Genomic DNA, 15,737 nt, shown 5'->3' with positions numbered 1-15,737 from the left:
TTAAATCTGAGAGCCAGGACACACATTGAGGATGGGGAAGAAAAATAATTATGTACCATCAGAATGAGTTTGTGGACATCCAAATTGAGTGTGTTGGACTCTGACCCTCTTAGCTGATTGAAAAGTGAAGCTGTCAATCTCTAGTGATAATGCTTAGAAATGTTTAGAGACCTAGTTTCTGGTATCAAGGTATAGTTCAATACCATTTGCCTTTGGGGTCTGTGTTGTGGCAGATATTGGCTGCATCTAAAGAAGCTTCTTGCCTGTATGATGGCATTGTAAGTGCCGTAGAAAGGAGATGAATTGGGATTGTATGGGAAGGGAATGACATCCCCGAATGGCAAGTAAGACAAACTGTGAGGATTCTATTTTGCATCTACCTTCACTGATAGGAGTGCCTTCCTTTGTACTCTTCTTTAGGGAGTGACAGGGGCTGTTGCTGCAAAAATGGGGTAATGAAGCCAATTTATATGAATAGCAAATGAATCAATTCTAGTCTTCCAGGATTGCTGTGGAGCAGACTTGATGGGGCTGTACTGTTGGCTTGCTCGTAGGTCAGGTTAGGTTTGAGATCCTGCGAACGCTATGACCATAAACAGTACAATCTGTATTGGTCAATGTCAAGTGCTGGGCAGTGGTTGGTTGGTTAACCCAGAACCCTCAAGAAGCACCAACGGCTTTGGGTGGATGAGTGTCTGAGGAGGGTCTCATTTGCACTGGCAACTCCTGCAGCGTAGCTGGCTCCAAATGTATCAACTTCTGTCCTTCCTTTGGTCTAAAGCAGTGAAGCCAAGAGGGAGACGCTGACTCATGGGCAAAGAAGCGCCTCCATATTCATTGCTCAGGCTATTGCAGCCATCTTACATAGAGAGGACACTCCTTCCTTGCTGGTAGCATAGACACAACATGGTAGGTGGCAGTTGGAAAAAATAAGAAGCTAAGAACTTTCGGTCTTGGAAGCTGAAATATTAGGATCATGTGCCTGGGATTGACAGCCGATGATGACCTACAATACACAAGCAGCATATGGAAGTCAGCTTTGATAGACTGTGCAAACTCAACATTAACATTGCAGCATTTCAGGAAACAAGACTTGCAGATGCTGGTTCTGTCCAAGAGGCCAATTATACCTTCTTTTGGAAGGGTAAAAGCAGCAAAGAAAATCATCTGCCTGGTGTCGGTTTTGCTGTGAGAAATAAGTGGATAGAGCTCCTAGAAATATCCATTGGGAAGTCAGCACATTATCTCACTTAATTTTCAGACAGTCATCGGCTTTGTGAACATCATTAGTGCTTATGCACCAACACTCAAATCTAGCCCCAAGGAGAAGGATACATTTTACGACTCTTTGTGTCAAGTCGTCAAAAGAATACCATCCACTGAGCAACTTTTCCTCCTTGGTGACTTCAGTGCAAGAGTCAGCGCAGATAACAATTCATGACCAGATTGCCTAGGACATTTTGCCATTGGCAAGATGAATGAGAACGGCCAACGACTTCTTGAATTCTGTGCCCAAAACCAAATGTGTATTACCAACTCCTGTTTTGGTGAAAGATCACCACAAAGTGCGACATCCATGATCAGGCCAATGGCACCAATTAGATCTTGTCATCGTCAGTAGGAAAGACCTACCCTCAGTGCAGAACACTCGCACGTTTCACAGTGCTGATTGTGACACCGGCCACTCTGATCATTAGCAAAGTGAAGATTACAGCCAAGAAACTATATAGAGCAAAACTTGGGAGCAAGCCCAAAATCAGTGCTCCTACCATCAAAAAATCAGAGGAAATACCAGGAGTTTGTGAAGGCTTTTTGAACTCAGCATGCCTGGGAAGTCACTACCAGAGAAGGCAGAGGAATTTTGGGAAGATTCAAGAACAACAATCCATGAAACAGCTTTAGCTACCTTTGGGGGAAAGAGATCATCATCAAAAAAGGATTGGTTTGAAGAAAATGAAATGGAACTTTTACCTTTTATTAACATTAAGAACACAGCCTACCTGGAACACAATAAGAAGCCAACAGAGAGCACCGAAGTGAGACTTCAACATGCAAAAGCTGAGATACAGAGAGCAAGTAGACGCTGTGCAAATCATTACTGGACCAAGCTCTCAGAAGAAATACAGACAGCTTCAGATACAGGAAATCTCAGTCATGTCTGGTGGCCTGAAGAAAGCTCTAGGCCCCACTGTCAATAAGGTTGCCCCTCTTAAATGACAAAATGGTGAAATTATTACAGATAAAAGTAAGCCACTGTCTCTTTGGGTTGACCATTATTCAGAGCTACGTGCACAAGAAAGGAACATCGCCAGTGAATCACTGGATCAAATACCAACTCTACAGGTTATGCCAGAGCTAGCTGTGGAGCCCACTGTAGAAGAGCTCAGCAAGGTCATTGATTTGTCATCCAGTAGAAAAGCTCCTGGAAAAGATGGCATCCCAGCGGAAATTCTTAAGTGTGGAAAAGAGAGCCTACTTCCATATCTCTCTCAGTTGCTACTTAAATGCTGGAAAGAGGGTAAGGTGCCACGAGATGCTTGACACAAACATTATCAATCAGTGTAAAAACAGAGGCGAAAAGGGCGATTGTAACAACTACAGGGGTATTTCGCTAGTGTGTCTAAAACAGCTGGCGAATCAAGTCTACCCTGAATCACAGTGCAAATTCAGGGCTGGAAGATGAACTATAGACACATTTTCTGTGCGTCAACGTCAAGAGAAGTGCAGAGAGCAAAGCCGACCATAGTACATTGCTTTTGTGGACCTAACCAAAGCATTTGATGCAGTCAACAGAGCAGGTCTGTTTGCAGTACTAGAAAAGATAGGATGTCCTTCAACCTTGTTAAGGCTTATACATTCATTTCATGTTGGTTTGACGGGTCTGTTTTGGACAGGTTTGTGATGAAAAGCAGAGTGAAATGTTATTGCCCCATCGCTCTTGGGAATCTTTTTCTTGGTACTCCTAAACTGAGCGTTTAAGGACATGAAAGATGGAGTGTATGTCCACACAAGATTGGATGGGAAACTCTTCAATTTCTCACAACTTAAGGCAAAGACTAAAGTCAAAAAGGAGCAAATCATGGAACTTCTATTCGCAGATGATGCTGCCTTTATAGCCCACCATGAAGATCTATTACAAGAACTCACGGATTGCCTTTCAAGTGCTTGTCAGGCATTTGCTCTCATCATCAGCATTAAGAAAATAGTTCTATTAGGACAGGGTGTTCCACAAGATCCTTTAAACATCTTCAATGCAAACCAGCTAGTAGTAGTCCAAAAGTTCTACTATTTAGGTTCTACAGTGACTACCAAACTCTTGCTGGATAAATGTTTGCTTTGGAAAGGCTGCCACCACCTTTAGTTGACTGACACAGTCCATGTCTATATTGACCGCGATGAATTCGCCGCCGCCAGATCGATCTTTCTGGATCGATTGAGCAGTCAATATAGACCCGCTCAATTGTTCAGGAAGTCGACTGAGTAAATCCACCCCCTCAAGAAGTGTAGCGCTGCGTCGATGGGAACACTGTTCCCATCAGCACAGCGCAGTGTAGACAGCACGCAGAAGGGAAGCAGAGCAGTCAACGTGAGTTACGCAAACTACTCTGTGTAGTTTGCATAACTCCCGTCGACTGCCGCCGAATCGCGAGGTAAGTGTAGACGAGCCCTAAAAGAGCATGCAACAACTCAAAGCTTACCATCGAGACCAAAATGCTAGTATACCAAGCTCACATCCTCAGCTCTCTCATGTGTGGTGGGGAAACATGGACAACTTATGCTCATTAGGAGACAAGGTTAAACAGTTTCCAGTTACGCTGCTTACACCGTATGCTCACCATCAGATGGCAAGATAAAGTTACCAACACAGAGGTTCTTGAAAAGGCAAATGTACCAAGTGTGACAGCCCTGCTCAAGCAAAGATGGCTGCACAGGTTGGTTGAAAGATGGACGCATACCTAAGGATATACTATATGGAGAGCTGTCAGAAGGAGCAAGAACAAGAGGGTGTCCCAAGCTTCGCTGCAAAGACACATGCAAGCGATATATGAAGGAACTTGGAATTAATCCTGACCGATGGGGAACCTTGGCAAGTTGTCATAACAGTTGGTACCATGGTCTCCATCAGAGCATCAGAGTCCATGACAGGAGTTGTCTCCTATAGCTTGAAGAGAAAAGAGCTTTTGGAAGCGAGCAGCTCCCAACTGCGACAAAGGTATTTGCAATAACTGCCAAAGATTATGCAAATCTCAAATTGAACTACTTAGACACGAGACATTGCAAACCATCTACATCATAGGCTGCAATTTTCCACTATCTCTTGCAGACAAAAGGATGCCAATAAATCACATGACCATAGGCATTGGTGGTCCTACATGCATGAACCTGACCAGCTACCAGTTGTTACTAACAGACCATCTGCTCTCCCTGGAACTTCACCCTCCTCTGACCTGCCTTCCTTTCCTATCCGTGGTCTGGTGCCAGTGGTAGTACTGGTCCTGCAGCATCAAAGATGGAAATAATCTCTGGTCTGAGTGAGTGTGTGTTACTGGTGTGGTGGTCAGTTTATAGCGTCAACAGTCTGTGTGTTGAGCAAAGAAGGCTACTGCAGCAGCGTATGAGCTGGCCAACACACCTGAAGCATAAGTAGACAGCGTTAGCCTGAGTTGTCCGAGTAGAGTTGACAGTCCTGTCTGTTTTGAAAGAACCATTTTTTTTTTCTTTTTTTGCATTGCTATTTGCTGCCCTGATCTGCAGGTTTTGGCCTCTCCTGGTCATATGTGCTGAAACAGTCTAAGGCTCATTTGGGAAACTGAGTTCTTGCCCTATCTCTTCTCATCCTGGTCCAGATTCAGTAGTTCTCTTTCCATCTTCCAGTTCAGGTTGCATTTATCCCTTGCTACTGTTGCCTCGCTTCATTAATCACCTATAGTTGATGACTTTGCTAGCCATATATGGAGGTTACCAGGGGTTGAGGACTCTCTACCACCTAGATGGGTGTCATGAGGGGAAGGAGGGATGATCACCGATGGAGAGATAGCTATAGCCTTGCACATCTTACAAATCCTGGTTGTAGATCAGTGGTTTTCAACCTGTGGTCTGCAGACCCCTGGGGGTCCACAGATTATGTCTAAGGGGTTCATGAAAGGTTGTCATTTCCATAGAACAGTGGTTTTTATCCTGTGGTCCAAGGATCCCTAGGGTCTGCAGAATATGTCTAAGATTTTCAAAGGGGTCTGCATCTCCATTTGCAATTTTTTAGAGGGTTGCAAATGAAAAAAAGTTGAAAACCACTGCTGTAGATGTATTATTCAAAGTTCATGTTAGTCCCCAAAGTCATATTGCATTGATTTTGTATATCCAAACTGTATTTAGTGTGGCTGAGACCCAAACTCCCACTTCCCGGATGGTTAACTCAAAAGAAATGTGCACAATAAATGCAAACCTAGTGTGACACATGAATTTTTAAAGCCTTTAAGCCTAAATCCATTAATTTGTAGGGTTCAAAAAGAAGTAAACCAGAGTGTGACAAATCCTCTGACTTGGGAAATGCTGGTTTTGACGGAATGAGTGAGGATGAGCTTCTAGCAGCTGTGTTAGAGATTAGCAAGAGGGAAGCCTCGTTCTCTGTGAGCCATGATGAAGATAAACCAACAAGCAGCCCAGACACTGGTTTTGGAGAGGACGAGATGCAGGAATTGCCAGAAAATCTGCAGTCTGGAGACCTGGAAAAACCTAAAGCAACTACAGAATCAGGTAGGGTGAGATGTAACTTTGTCTTAACTGAACAGATGCTATGGTGATTCTAAAGTTGATATTTACAACAACAAATCAGTAATATATGGGGCATGAACTGTGTGTGAGTGTACTGTAAGTAGTGTCTGTACATGGAGATATTTATATATCTTACATTTTTCTGTCTTTTAAAGCTTTTTGTTTGTTGAATTTTGAAAATGTTCTCATGTCAGACATTTGTAATATGACTGCAAAACTTAAGATCATCACCAATGTTTTGTTTGGTGATTTTTTTCCATCTCCAGTTGAACGATCACCTCTCTCATTGACCGTAGAGTTCAAATTGTTGAGATTAACAGTATTTGGAATCTATTCTTCCATATTCCTTATTTTCTATAATTGTCTCCAAATCAGTTGCAGTCCTGAATAATGTAATATCTGAAGATACTTGTTTTTTGTGTATGATTAATACATTCAAAGGATAAGGCTAGAATCCCTCTGATAAGTTGTGAAAAATAAATAGAATTGTAATTAATTTGGCTTCATCCATATATAATTAAAAAAAGGTTTTTCTTTCTAAAACATTTATGTAAACATTTATGTAAATCCTTCAGCATAGGAAATCCCAACATGCTTTTATTGGGGCCATGATTGTGGCCCCAAATCCTGCAAACAGTTATGCACATGTTTAACCTTACCATTGTGAGGAAGCCCCATTGATTTCAGTGTATGGTAATTGGGTCTCGGCTCTTCTAGTTGGATAATGGAAATTTTTAAAAGCTTGTAATTTGCTCGGTGGTACTTGCTCTGGACCAGGTTATTTTCTAACTCCGCTATCTTGAAAACACAGTAAAATAAAGTTCCTTCTTTTTTTCTTTTTCTTATGAGTTAAGAAATTAAATGCAAAAATCCTACATTACTAAAGGTTGCAGTTAGCTCAGAATGTCAGGTACTGTCAAATGAAACTTCATGTCAGAAGTCATGAAAAAATTCAGATTGAATACACAACATTGAGTCTGCATTCATACACACTGGTGCATTTTACACAGTCACACTGAATTTCTTGTACCTTTAGAGAAGTGAACCTAGCTAGTTTAGATACAACAGAGGCCACACTTTCCCCACTCCTACTAATAGTTGAGAGCTGTGTAGTAGTCAGAAACTTTATGGAGTTAGCCTCAGACTTTCACTATCAGGGGCAATGTCTACACTACAGAAATTTGTCGACATAAGGTATGTATTTTAGCCACTGCTATGGTGGCTTATGTTCACACTGCTCTCCTTGGATTGGTGGAGAGTGTCCTCACCAGGAGCACTTCCACTGACCTAAGTGGCAGTGTGGGGGTTGTGAGACGAGGTGCAGGTGGCTGCAGCCCCTCTGGCACCTGGTCGCCAGCAAGCCCCAGGCGGCTGCACGCCAGGATTGTTTTGTCGACGTTGCTCTTTAGAGTAGTGCAGGTCTGAGTCAGACTTAAAAAAGTAATGTAAACATTCTGTTTTGCTATTCATCTAAAAGGATTAGACAGAGCTGGGCTACGATCCTGACTCAGGAGGTTGCAGATGCTGGTATTCTGCTTTCTGTAATCCTCTTTGATCACTAATGAACAGATGTGGAAGTCTGCTTTTCTAATACCAGGAGGGTTCACATTAAAACATTGCACTTCTGGTTCTCTCAGGGGATCCTGACCATTTACCTGTACCCAAATGGGGGTTGAAAGTCGGGGAGTGGTACATATAGTAATGTCAGCCAATATTCCCTGCAGAAGCTTTGTAAAACAGCTTTTTTCTTCTTTCCATTGCATGCATCTTAAAGGTGAACTACAAAGTTTTAAATTACTTGTGCTTTTATGCTGTTTAAAAATCTGTAGATCATCTAGCTCTAAATTGAAGCAGAAAATTGATAAACCCTAACAGCATTTAAAAGGTTTTGCTGCTTCCCTCTTTCTTAATTAGAGGTGACGTAGGGGGTTCAATTTTAGATTTCTCTGTAGTGCCAGCACCGTAGTATGTAAGCACTGACTAAGTCTAAGTATTGTAACTCTGGCACCTGGGCCACAACTGTAAAAGCCTAGCAGAATGGAACACCTTTGTTTAGGCAAAGGCTGCTGGTTTTAAATGAAAGCATGGAGTTTGGGGGGGAGAGGATTTTGATAAAACCTTGCTCAGTCCCAAACCTGCAACACTTCTTACAACATTCCCCTCTCTCATCAAATCCTTAGACATTCCTAAGGACTCATTAGCTGTCCCTCTACCAGTAGATGTCACTGTCCTCCAAGTTGTTCAGGGGCATAAAGAGGATTTAGCTGGTAACAAACAAGGGACCAGAAAAGCATAAATGTCCTCTGCTTCCTCAGGTCCTGCCAATTTCACTGAGATAACTAAAGATTTTGATGAGAATAAGGAAAACAAAACTCCGGAAGGCTCCCAGGGGGAGGTCGACTGGCTGCAGCAGTACGATATGGAGCGAGAGCGGGAGGAACAAGAACTTCAGCAGGCACTGGCTCAGAGCCTCCAAGAACAAGTAAGAGCTAATATTCCCTTCTCTGAGTAGTCTTTCCTAACAGCAGAAACCTGATGGCGAAATAAAAACTCACCCTGGACTTGGACAGTAATTACAAATTATCTCCACTGCTAGTACTTACCTTCTAGAAGGAAGAGACCAGTATGAAAAGCAGAAGTTTATTCTAATTCGCTACCCAATACAGTCACTGAGATTAACTATATTAATCACAGTTAGTATAAACTTTAAATATCTAGGTGTGATTTTCAAAGGGTTATCTATTCTAAAAAAGGCAAAACTGTGTCTCACTTAGTTATGAATTGATAATTAGCAAACCTCATTCTTTAACTTCCTTGCATCTCCATAATTCACTTGAGGGCCTTACAGCATGTCCTGTCAAGAGACAGAGGAGGAAGCAGGTTCCAATAGAGGTGACCACCCACTCAGACAACCATGCTAGAAGCTCTCTTGTTTAATCAGAACACAGTTAGCTCAAACCATTGAGCTGTGCTTAACTGCTGAGGTATCACGTAAGGGATAAGGGCAGGTTTCTCGGGTAATTAGGTCCCAAACCATTTAGGTTAATACTAGCGCTTTGAATTACACAAAATGAGAGCTAGTGCAGATCACAGGTCACAAGTGTGGTGTGCTAAGCAAGCACACAGCCGTGTTATGCACTTGCTGAAGTTTTTGAAGTCTTCCGTTATCCCCGTGTAATCCAGTCTTGGGGTTGCAAAGGTTAACTCAGCCTTCTAGTCAAACACAAATGGGGACAGAAGGGCTGTTGGCCACGCCTGGCCATCTAGAAACATTTAGAGTTCAAGCAGCCCCGAGGCTTGTTAAAATATTACACAACTAATGGGCAGACTGCTCATCTCCCCTTCCATAAACACAAACATTGAAGGGAGCTGAAACCAGACAGGAACTGTTCAGCAACATCCCATCGCCAGGACTGCAGCCATTCCTGCACTTTATGTCCTATTGTCATGAGCCCCTCAACTGTGCAGGGAGCCTCTTGCAGCCCCACTGTCAGCGCTGCCCTAATGCAGTCCTACCCTGTCTCCCCTTTAATTTCTACCAACTGTAAAAATAAAAAACGTTTTTAAAATAAAAAAAAATCTTTTATATAGATTTTTATTTTTATCTAAATTAGAAAAAAAAATTCCAATTTTGACAACCTATTTTCCAGTTTGAAATACCTAGACATCTTGGAGTCAACTTAACCCTCAATCCTTCTTGTATAGACAAGTTGAGGTCAATACGATTTTCTGTGATGGGGGAGGAGATCATTTGTTATGATTCCTTGACCTGAGGATCCTGCTTTGTGTTGATATTCGATGTCATGGTATTCCTTCTAAGAGCTGGGGTAGATTTCCCCACTCTCCAGTGTAATTCGTTATGAGGCTCAGTGATGGACTGCTTCATTTCAGCTATGCTTTTAAGATATAGATTCCTAGATGCTTTTGGAACTGTGAGATGAAAAACCCTATGGCAATAATGTAAAATGGATTTAAATGTTATCTTCTGGTGTAGTCATAATGGGGACCTGCCATCCCATGTGTGGTTCAGGCATGGCATGCATTCCAACCCTGAACTAAGGAACTAGTTCCTGGAATAGTGCTGACTGGCTTTGGAGGCAGCTATATCTGTTAGGACCCCTCCCCCAGTCCTTTCAGTTGTTAGTTCGCTGACAGAAGCAGAAGTCCAGAGTTCAGCAGCAGGCAATAGGACGGGTTTATTGGGATCTTTTCAAGCAAGCATCCATTAGGACTCCCCCAGTCCTTTACACCAATAAATCCCCCCCCACTTCCTGTTTTACCTCCATTTTTATAATGTATCTTAACCAATCATTTCTTTAACAATATTACAAGATGATTCTTTAACCAACCCTCACATATTGGAACATAATTCTTTAACCAATCATATCCCACCACCTGGACTGATCACACTTGGTTATGCAATGGACAGAAACAATTAAAGAACCAGACAGAAATCATTCAAATAGATAATAGAGAATTGGGTACCATAAAGACAAAACAATAAGGAGCATAGATTTTACAACCATAACTGTTGATAAGTAATTATTTTGCCAGACAGAATGCTATCAAACAGGTTTCCTTTAAACATTCTAGGATCTTTTCTTTATCTGGAGGTGTTAGACTGGATCACCATCTTAACAGCTTGGTATTAGATATTATGCTGGAATGTGTATATGTGACTGCACGCTTCCCAGTTTATGGCTGCCACTCCTACATCTGAGCTGAAGTACAAGGCCTCAGACTGTCACAGTGAGAGAAGGCCTGCGGTTTTGATTCTTTGTGTTATACCCCTATAACCAGCTAAATGATAAGGATATACTTACAAAACATGGGTCTTTACAGGCAGGCCTGAATATCTATATTCTGTATACTAACAATATCCAGTCTCTTCAACTGGAATAAACCCCTTTTGAGGGTAATGGGAGGACACTGGGTAGAGATATAAAAAAATAAGATGTTTTTTGTGAAACTGACGTTACTTTTTATTATCTATTTCTACTTGTTAATGTTAATTGGTGTAACGTTTGCAGAATCCTTTTCTGGAGTATTCTGGGAAATACAGAAAACGTTCCATGAGTTATATGTATTTTTGTTAAGCTGCAGGGCAAGCCCTCTTTAAGCAATTTTAAAATAAATGGTGGCAGGTTTTTTCACCTTTTGATTAAGGCCTATGTCCTCAGTTAGCTTTGGGCAGAAAACAGTGTACATTTTGTCCAAGTGTGGGGAACTTTGTGTGTAAGTGACAGTTTTACTTTGCAAACGGTTCACAAATTCATTCTGAAGCTTTTCAAATTAATGATGCAGAGAGAACTCATGGTGTTACTAGAGACTTGCTCTGCTGCATACCAAACTTGAGTAGCTTTGACAAGCTTTAATTAAGGCTTGTCCCAGGTCCTGTGGCACTGGAACATTGGACTCTTGCTGGTTGCAAACATTCCTTCACATGGAACGTCAGGTTTGTTGTAGAAACCAAAGCAGCACAGTTTCAATGGAAAAAGCGCACTACAAGAATTTTAAACAGTGAAGTGTCTCAGTGAACCAAGTTTTGTTTTCTTTCCTTCAGGAGGCACGAGAACAAAAAGAAGATGATGACCTTAAACGAGCCACTGAATTAAGTCTACAAGGTGAAATTTATTAAAGAGCTCCCATAATGCTGCTTTTTAGGGGAAATATATCCGTGTGTGAACGCAGCTCTGAGCATTTGAAAGGCAGCTGAGATTTCATGCCTTTTTTTGTATTTGATTGTACTTGGCTTTGTTCTTTCCAGTTTTATTTCATTCAATTATGGAAATAAATGCCAGGGAAAAATCTTAACATGAAAACTGCAGTAGTTTTTCATTCCTTAATTCAGTTTTTTAAAATATTATGTACACAGATATTTGGATTTTGAAATTCTGTGTTCCTGAAAAGCCAGCGTCTGTTGAGACATCCCTGCGGTATCTCATCTGCAGAATGCTCTCTTGGCTGAATCAGTTCCCAAAGCCCTGGCTTGCCGCAGCTCTGTAGCTTTGGATTAACATTTTGGTACATTTAAATGTAACACATTCATCCAGGATAGTGGAAAAATGTGTTACAGCTAATAAAAGAACAGAGAGAAAATACACCGCAAGGTGTAGCTTTGAACACCTAAAGTGGGCAGGTATACTGCCTGTCCATTCGAAGCAGGGAGCACTTTAAGCCCTAGCCTGTGGTTAGCACTCTTCTAAGACTAGCGTGCGTGATGTCATGCAGCCTGGCAGAACAAAGCCCCAAAATCCTCTCACTAAAAGAGGAGCAGTTGTGATGGTGAAATACAGGAATGTTACTTAAAATTCACTTTTAATATTGCCCAGGCTTCTTAAGTAGTCCTCCCTTGATTATTATTGAAGGGGTATGGGTCTGCTCTGTAACAGGAATAAAGCAGTATAATACACAGAACAGTGTTTAAGCATTCTTCAGCCTAAGAAGTGTAATTCACAAGTGTGACGTGTCACATTGTAAAGATTCAGCCAATTACTACTGTGTACTCTAACCAGTGTCTTGCATCTTTGGCCTCTCTTTGCAGCCCACAACCCCGCTCTTTAATCAGGTATTGGGGTGGTGGTTTTAGCAAAGTGAGTTCCTTCTCTAACAGGTTGAGTGCATTCCCCCTACAGCATTTCCAGTCCTCTAGGAGCCTGGTAGGGCCCAGCACCAGAAATGTAGAATCCTCTTGATTTGCAATCCCTTGATTTTGTTTGACATCCTGAATATTGTCAAATTCCTCTCAGCAAGCTGAGTTTTTTAACATGGTCCAGTGTTGGTTCTATAACAGTGTACTAATCCCAGAGTTATCAATGGATTGGGACCAACTATCATCTGTGAGGAACTCCTGTAACAAGTGCTGGGAAACCGCTTTAGTTGGGTAGCTGCAGCATCCCAGAAAGTTTAGAACACTGTGTACGAGAGCCTTTCCGGCTCTAACAGAAAGCCATGTGCATTTTGCTCAGCCAAGCATTCTGGAAGTTCCTGTGGTGAGCAGCCCTTTTCACCGTGTATAAACAATGAAAAGACGGATACTGCCAGCAGTAGGTTTAAATGCCAGTTTCAACTGGTAAATGTACTTTGTGAATAGAATTTATAGTTTAAATATAGAGAAATACTTGTCACCTCTGAAACTTCCCAATCACTGAGCAAAATGGGTACATTTCGTTTAATGTGGATGTTGACCAAGGGCCACCAAAACTTATGAAAAATGCAACTGTGCAGTCAAATGACGTTTGCAAAAAAGTTTGCCATGCAACCTTACTGTTGCATTAACTGTTTTTGCACCCTTTAACATAGACCTACTGTACAAAAGGGTGTATGTTTTTATTCTACAGTTTATAGTTCAGGGTCTGTTCCTTGACTCATATGCACCACATAAGTTACCATGTTTTTTTTTTTGTAGAGAGGGGGTAGAAAGTAGTTTTTGTAAATGTCCAATATCCCTTGCTTCCCTCCGAACCGAGATTCTTTAGCTTTATCATTTCCTTTGTGTGTTTTTATGAAGATAAATACAGCAGGTTGGGTTATAACTTCTGTGAGTTGCTTTCCTGTATGTGCCAAAGATTCTTACATGGCCTCATGTCTTTGTGCCATTTAGAATTTAACAGCTCTCTTCTGGACAGCGTTGGCTCTGATGAGGACTCTGGGACTGAGGATGTTCTCGACATGGAGTACTCAGAAGCTGAAGCTGAGGAGCTGAAAAGAAATGCTGAGGTGATGGTCCATTGTTTCAAGCACTGAATGGGGATCTGATGCCTCTTCACATGTTCAGCACTAGATATTATGAAGCAAGTGCATCTGTTCAGTCTTGTTAACGAGCAGTTAGTTCCCGTTAGTACTGGGAAACGATGCAGAGTTCAGTTGTCTCCCTCTATAAAAGCCTGTCCTACAATCTCAGTTCTCATGTCTCAGGCTTTCATTTTCTACTACAAGAAGAGCTGCCGAGACCCCTTACTTGTTATGAGGAGTCTTCTGGATGCGGAGGTGAACAGGGAAATAGAGTAACTTTACTACTGGAAGCATTCTGCTGTGTGTGAAACAAGGAAAAATACAAGCTGCTTAATTGCCTTAAAGGAAGAAATAACATTTCAGATGGTGTAGTGCTTTGTGATAGTGCTAGTAACTGCTGGGGTTTCTAGCTTCTGAACCTGCTGAAAGCTCAAGACAAGTTGTGGCGGAGGCTTGTGAGCCCTGAGCGGAATATAGCAACAACTCCTGCTGTCTGCCTATGCTGTCTGACCCGCTGAGGATCACTCATCTATCTTGCTTGTAAGGAGAGTGCTGTATGGCCATATAAAAAGGAAAGCTTTAATGTGTTTATAGGGAATTCTTTTTAGGAAATTTTTACTTCCAATTGCTGAACCTTCATCAGAGAGTCAGATTTTCACTCCACCATTGATGTGCCCCACATCAATAAGTCTTTCAGGCCAAGCAGGATCAGGAAATCTCTTTAAAGACAATCAGCATTACTTTTTCTTAATTGGTGATGAGAAGAGCTTCATCCCAAATAAGAGGAATGGGGCATTTTCTCTTTGACACTCAAAGTGCAGGGGGAGAGAGACTCTCTAGGACACTAGTCCAGTCTTTCTCTGCTAATTTACCTCATTTATCAAATGTTTTTTTAATACTGCAGAAATCAATGTAGTTCTCTTTTTTGTTTTTGTTTTTAACTTCTCTGTGGACTTACTGTTATCAATGGAAAGTGGTCATTCAGCAAAATGGAGGCCTCATCTTTCTGGTTCGGAATCAAAATAGTGACTACTTTGTTGCTGTTCCATAGGCAGACTGATGAACGGGGAAACAAACAAAAACAAAAAATTCACATGGCATTTCCCAATTTTAAAGGGACAGGGGACACTTTTTTCCTCCTGGTCCGATCCAAGGTGGCAGATCGTATGTTCCTTGATCACATTTTTCAAACAGTTGAACTTTGTGTACAGAGTATCCAAAGCCATATTCTAAATTGCTGTAAGGCCTGTTGTTCTGAGTGGAATTAAGTGCATATTTTAAAGCAAATAATTGGATTGTATTTTCCAGATAGGAGAGCTCCCTCATTCCTATCGTCTCATCAGCATTGTCAGCCATATCGGAAGCACATCCTCTTCAGGTAGGGAATATAATCTCTACGGTGTCTTTTTCTCTCTGTTCTTGTGTAGATTGTAGAAAATGGTTGTAATATGATTCTTTGAAGATGCATACAATTTTAAGATCTGTTCTCATAGTTAACATGAATTAGTCAAAAATATCCATTTAGTCTGTAAGTAGTTTGTGCAAAATGATGGCGTTTCAGTATTTAAATGTCAGCTAATTGCAACAGGGTATCTGGAAACAACTTACTGATTTGTTTTGAACTATAGCATGAAAAGAAACAAACTTGTGGCTTCTCTCTTTTTTTTTTAAGGCCATTATATTAGTGATGTCTATGATATCAAGAAACAGTCCTGGTTCACCTACAATGACCTGGAAGTGTCTAGAACTCTAGAGGCTTCCGTGCAGTGTGATCGAGACCGAAGTGGCTATATCTTCTTTTACATGCACAAGTAAGAGAGTCTCAGCAATGCGGGCCAGTAATAATCATTTCCCAGTCATGAAGTTCCATGCTTCTCTCTGTACCATCCTCTTCAGTGGAGTTACCAAATCTGATATTTGTCAGTGTGTCTTCATTTTGATTGTGACTCCTGCAGTTGATTTTGACTAGCACTAGAGCTTCCTCTGAAAGTTCAGTACCACAGAATTATCCCTCACTGGTGCATAATGGTTTAGACACAACAAATCCTGCCTCTTGGCAGGGTGACCCTTGCAGTCCTTCAATGATCCTAATGTCATAATGAGATGATAGCTAAGTGTTAAAGGCATGAATAAAGAGGAGAGGTTCAGTATCTTAGCCAAGTATTAGTCCTCAGTGTGTGTTTTCCCCTGACATATAGTCATATGTTTGTAAATTCCCTTTTCACCCCAAC

The 15,737-nt window shown here is 41.5% G+C and overlaps 1 protein-coding gene across 1 annotated transcript in view; it reads left to right on the top strand.

The window, feature by feature from the left end:
- USP37 (ubiquitin specific peptidase 37) overlaps positions 1–15,737 on the top strand; it is a 49,371-nt gene that overhangs the window by 29,204 nt on the left and 4,430 nt on the right. Inside the window, exons 18-23 of the mRNA XM_067570061.1 lie at positions 5,499–5,754; positions 8,088–8,254; positions 11,336–11,396; positions 13,376–13,491; positions 14,815–14,884; positions 15,179–15,317. Coding sequence (XP_067426162.1) covers positions 5,499–5,754; positions 8,088–8,254; positions 11,336–11,396; positions 13,376–13,491; positions 14,815–14,884; positions 15,179–15,317 — 809 coding nt within the window. The remainder of the gene's footprint in view (positions 1–5,498; positions 5,755–8,087; positions 8,255–11,335; positions 11,397–13,375; positions 13,492–14,814; positions 14,885–15,178; positions 15,318–15,737) is intronic.

The sequence above is a fragment of the Emydura macquarii genome, unplaced genomic scaffold (assembly GCF_026122565.2).
Source record: "Emydura macquarii macquarii isolate MOO-44397 ecotype Brisbane River unplaced genomic scaffold, CSIRO-AGI_Emac_v2 contig_2988, whole genome shotgun sequence".
NCBI lineage: Eukaryota > Metazoa > Chordata > Testudines > Chelidae > Emydura > Emydura macquarii.
This window is presented reverse-complemented; position numbering and strand designations above follow the sequence as displayed.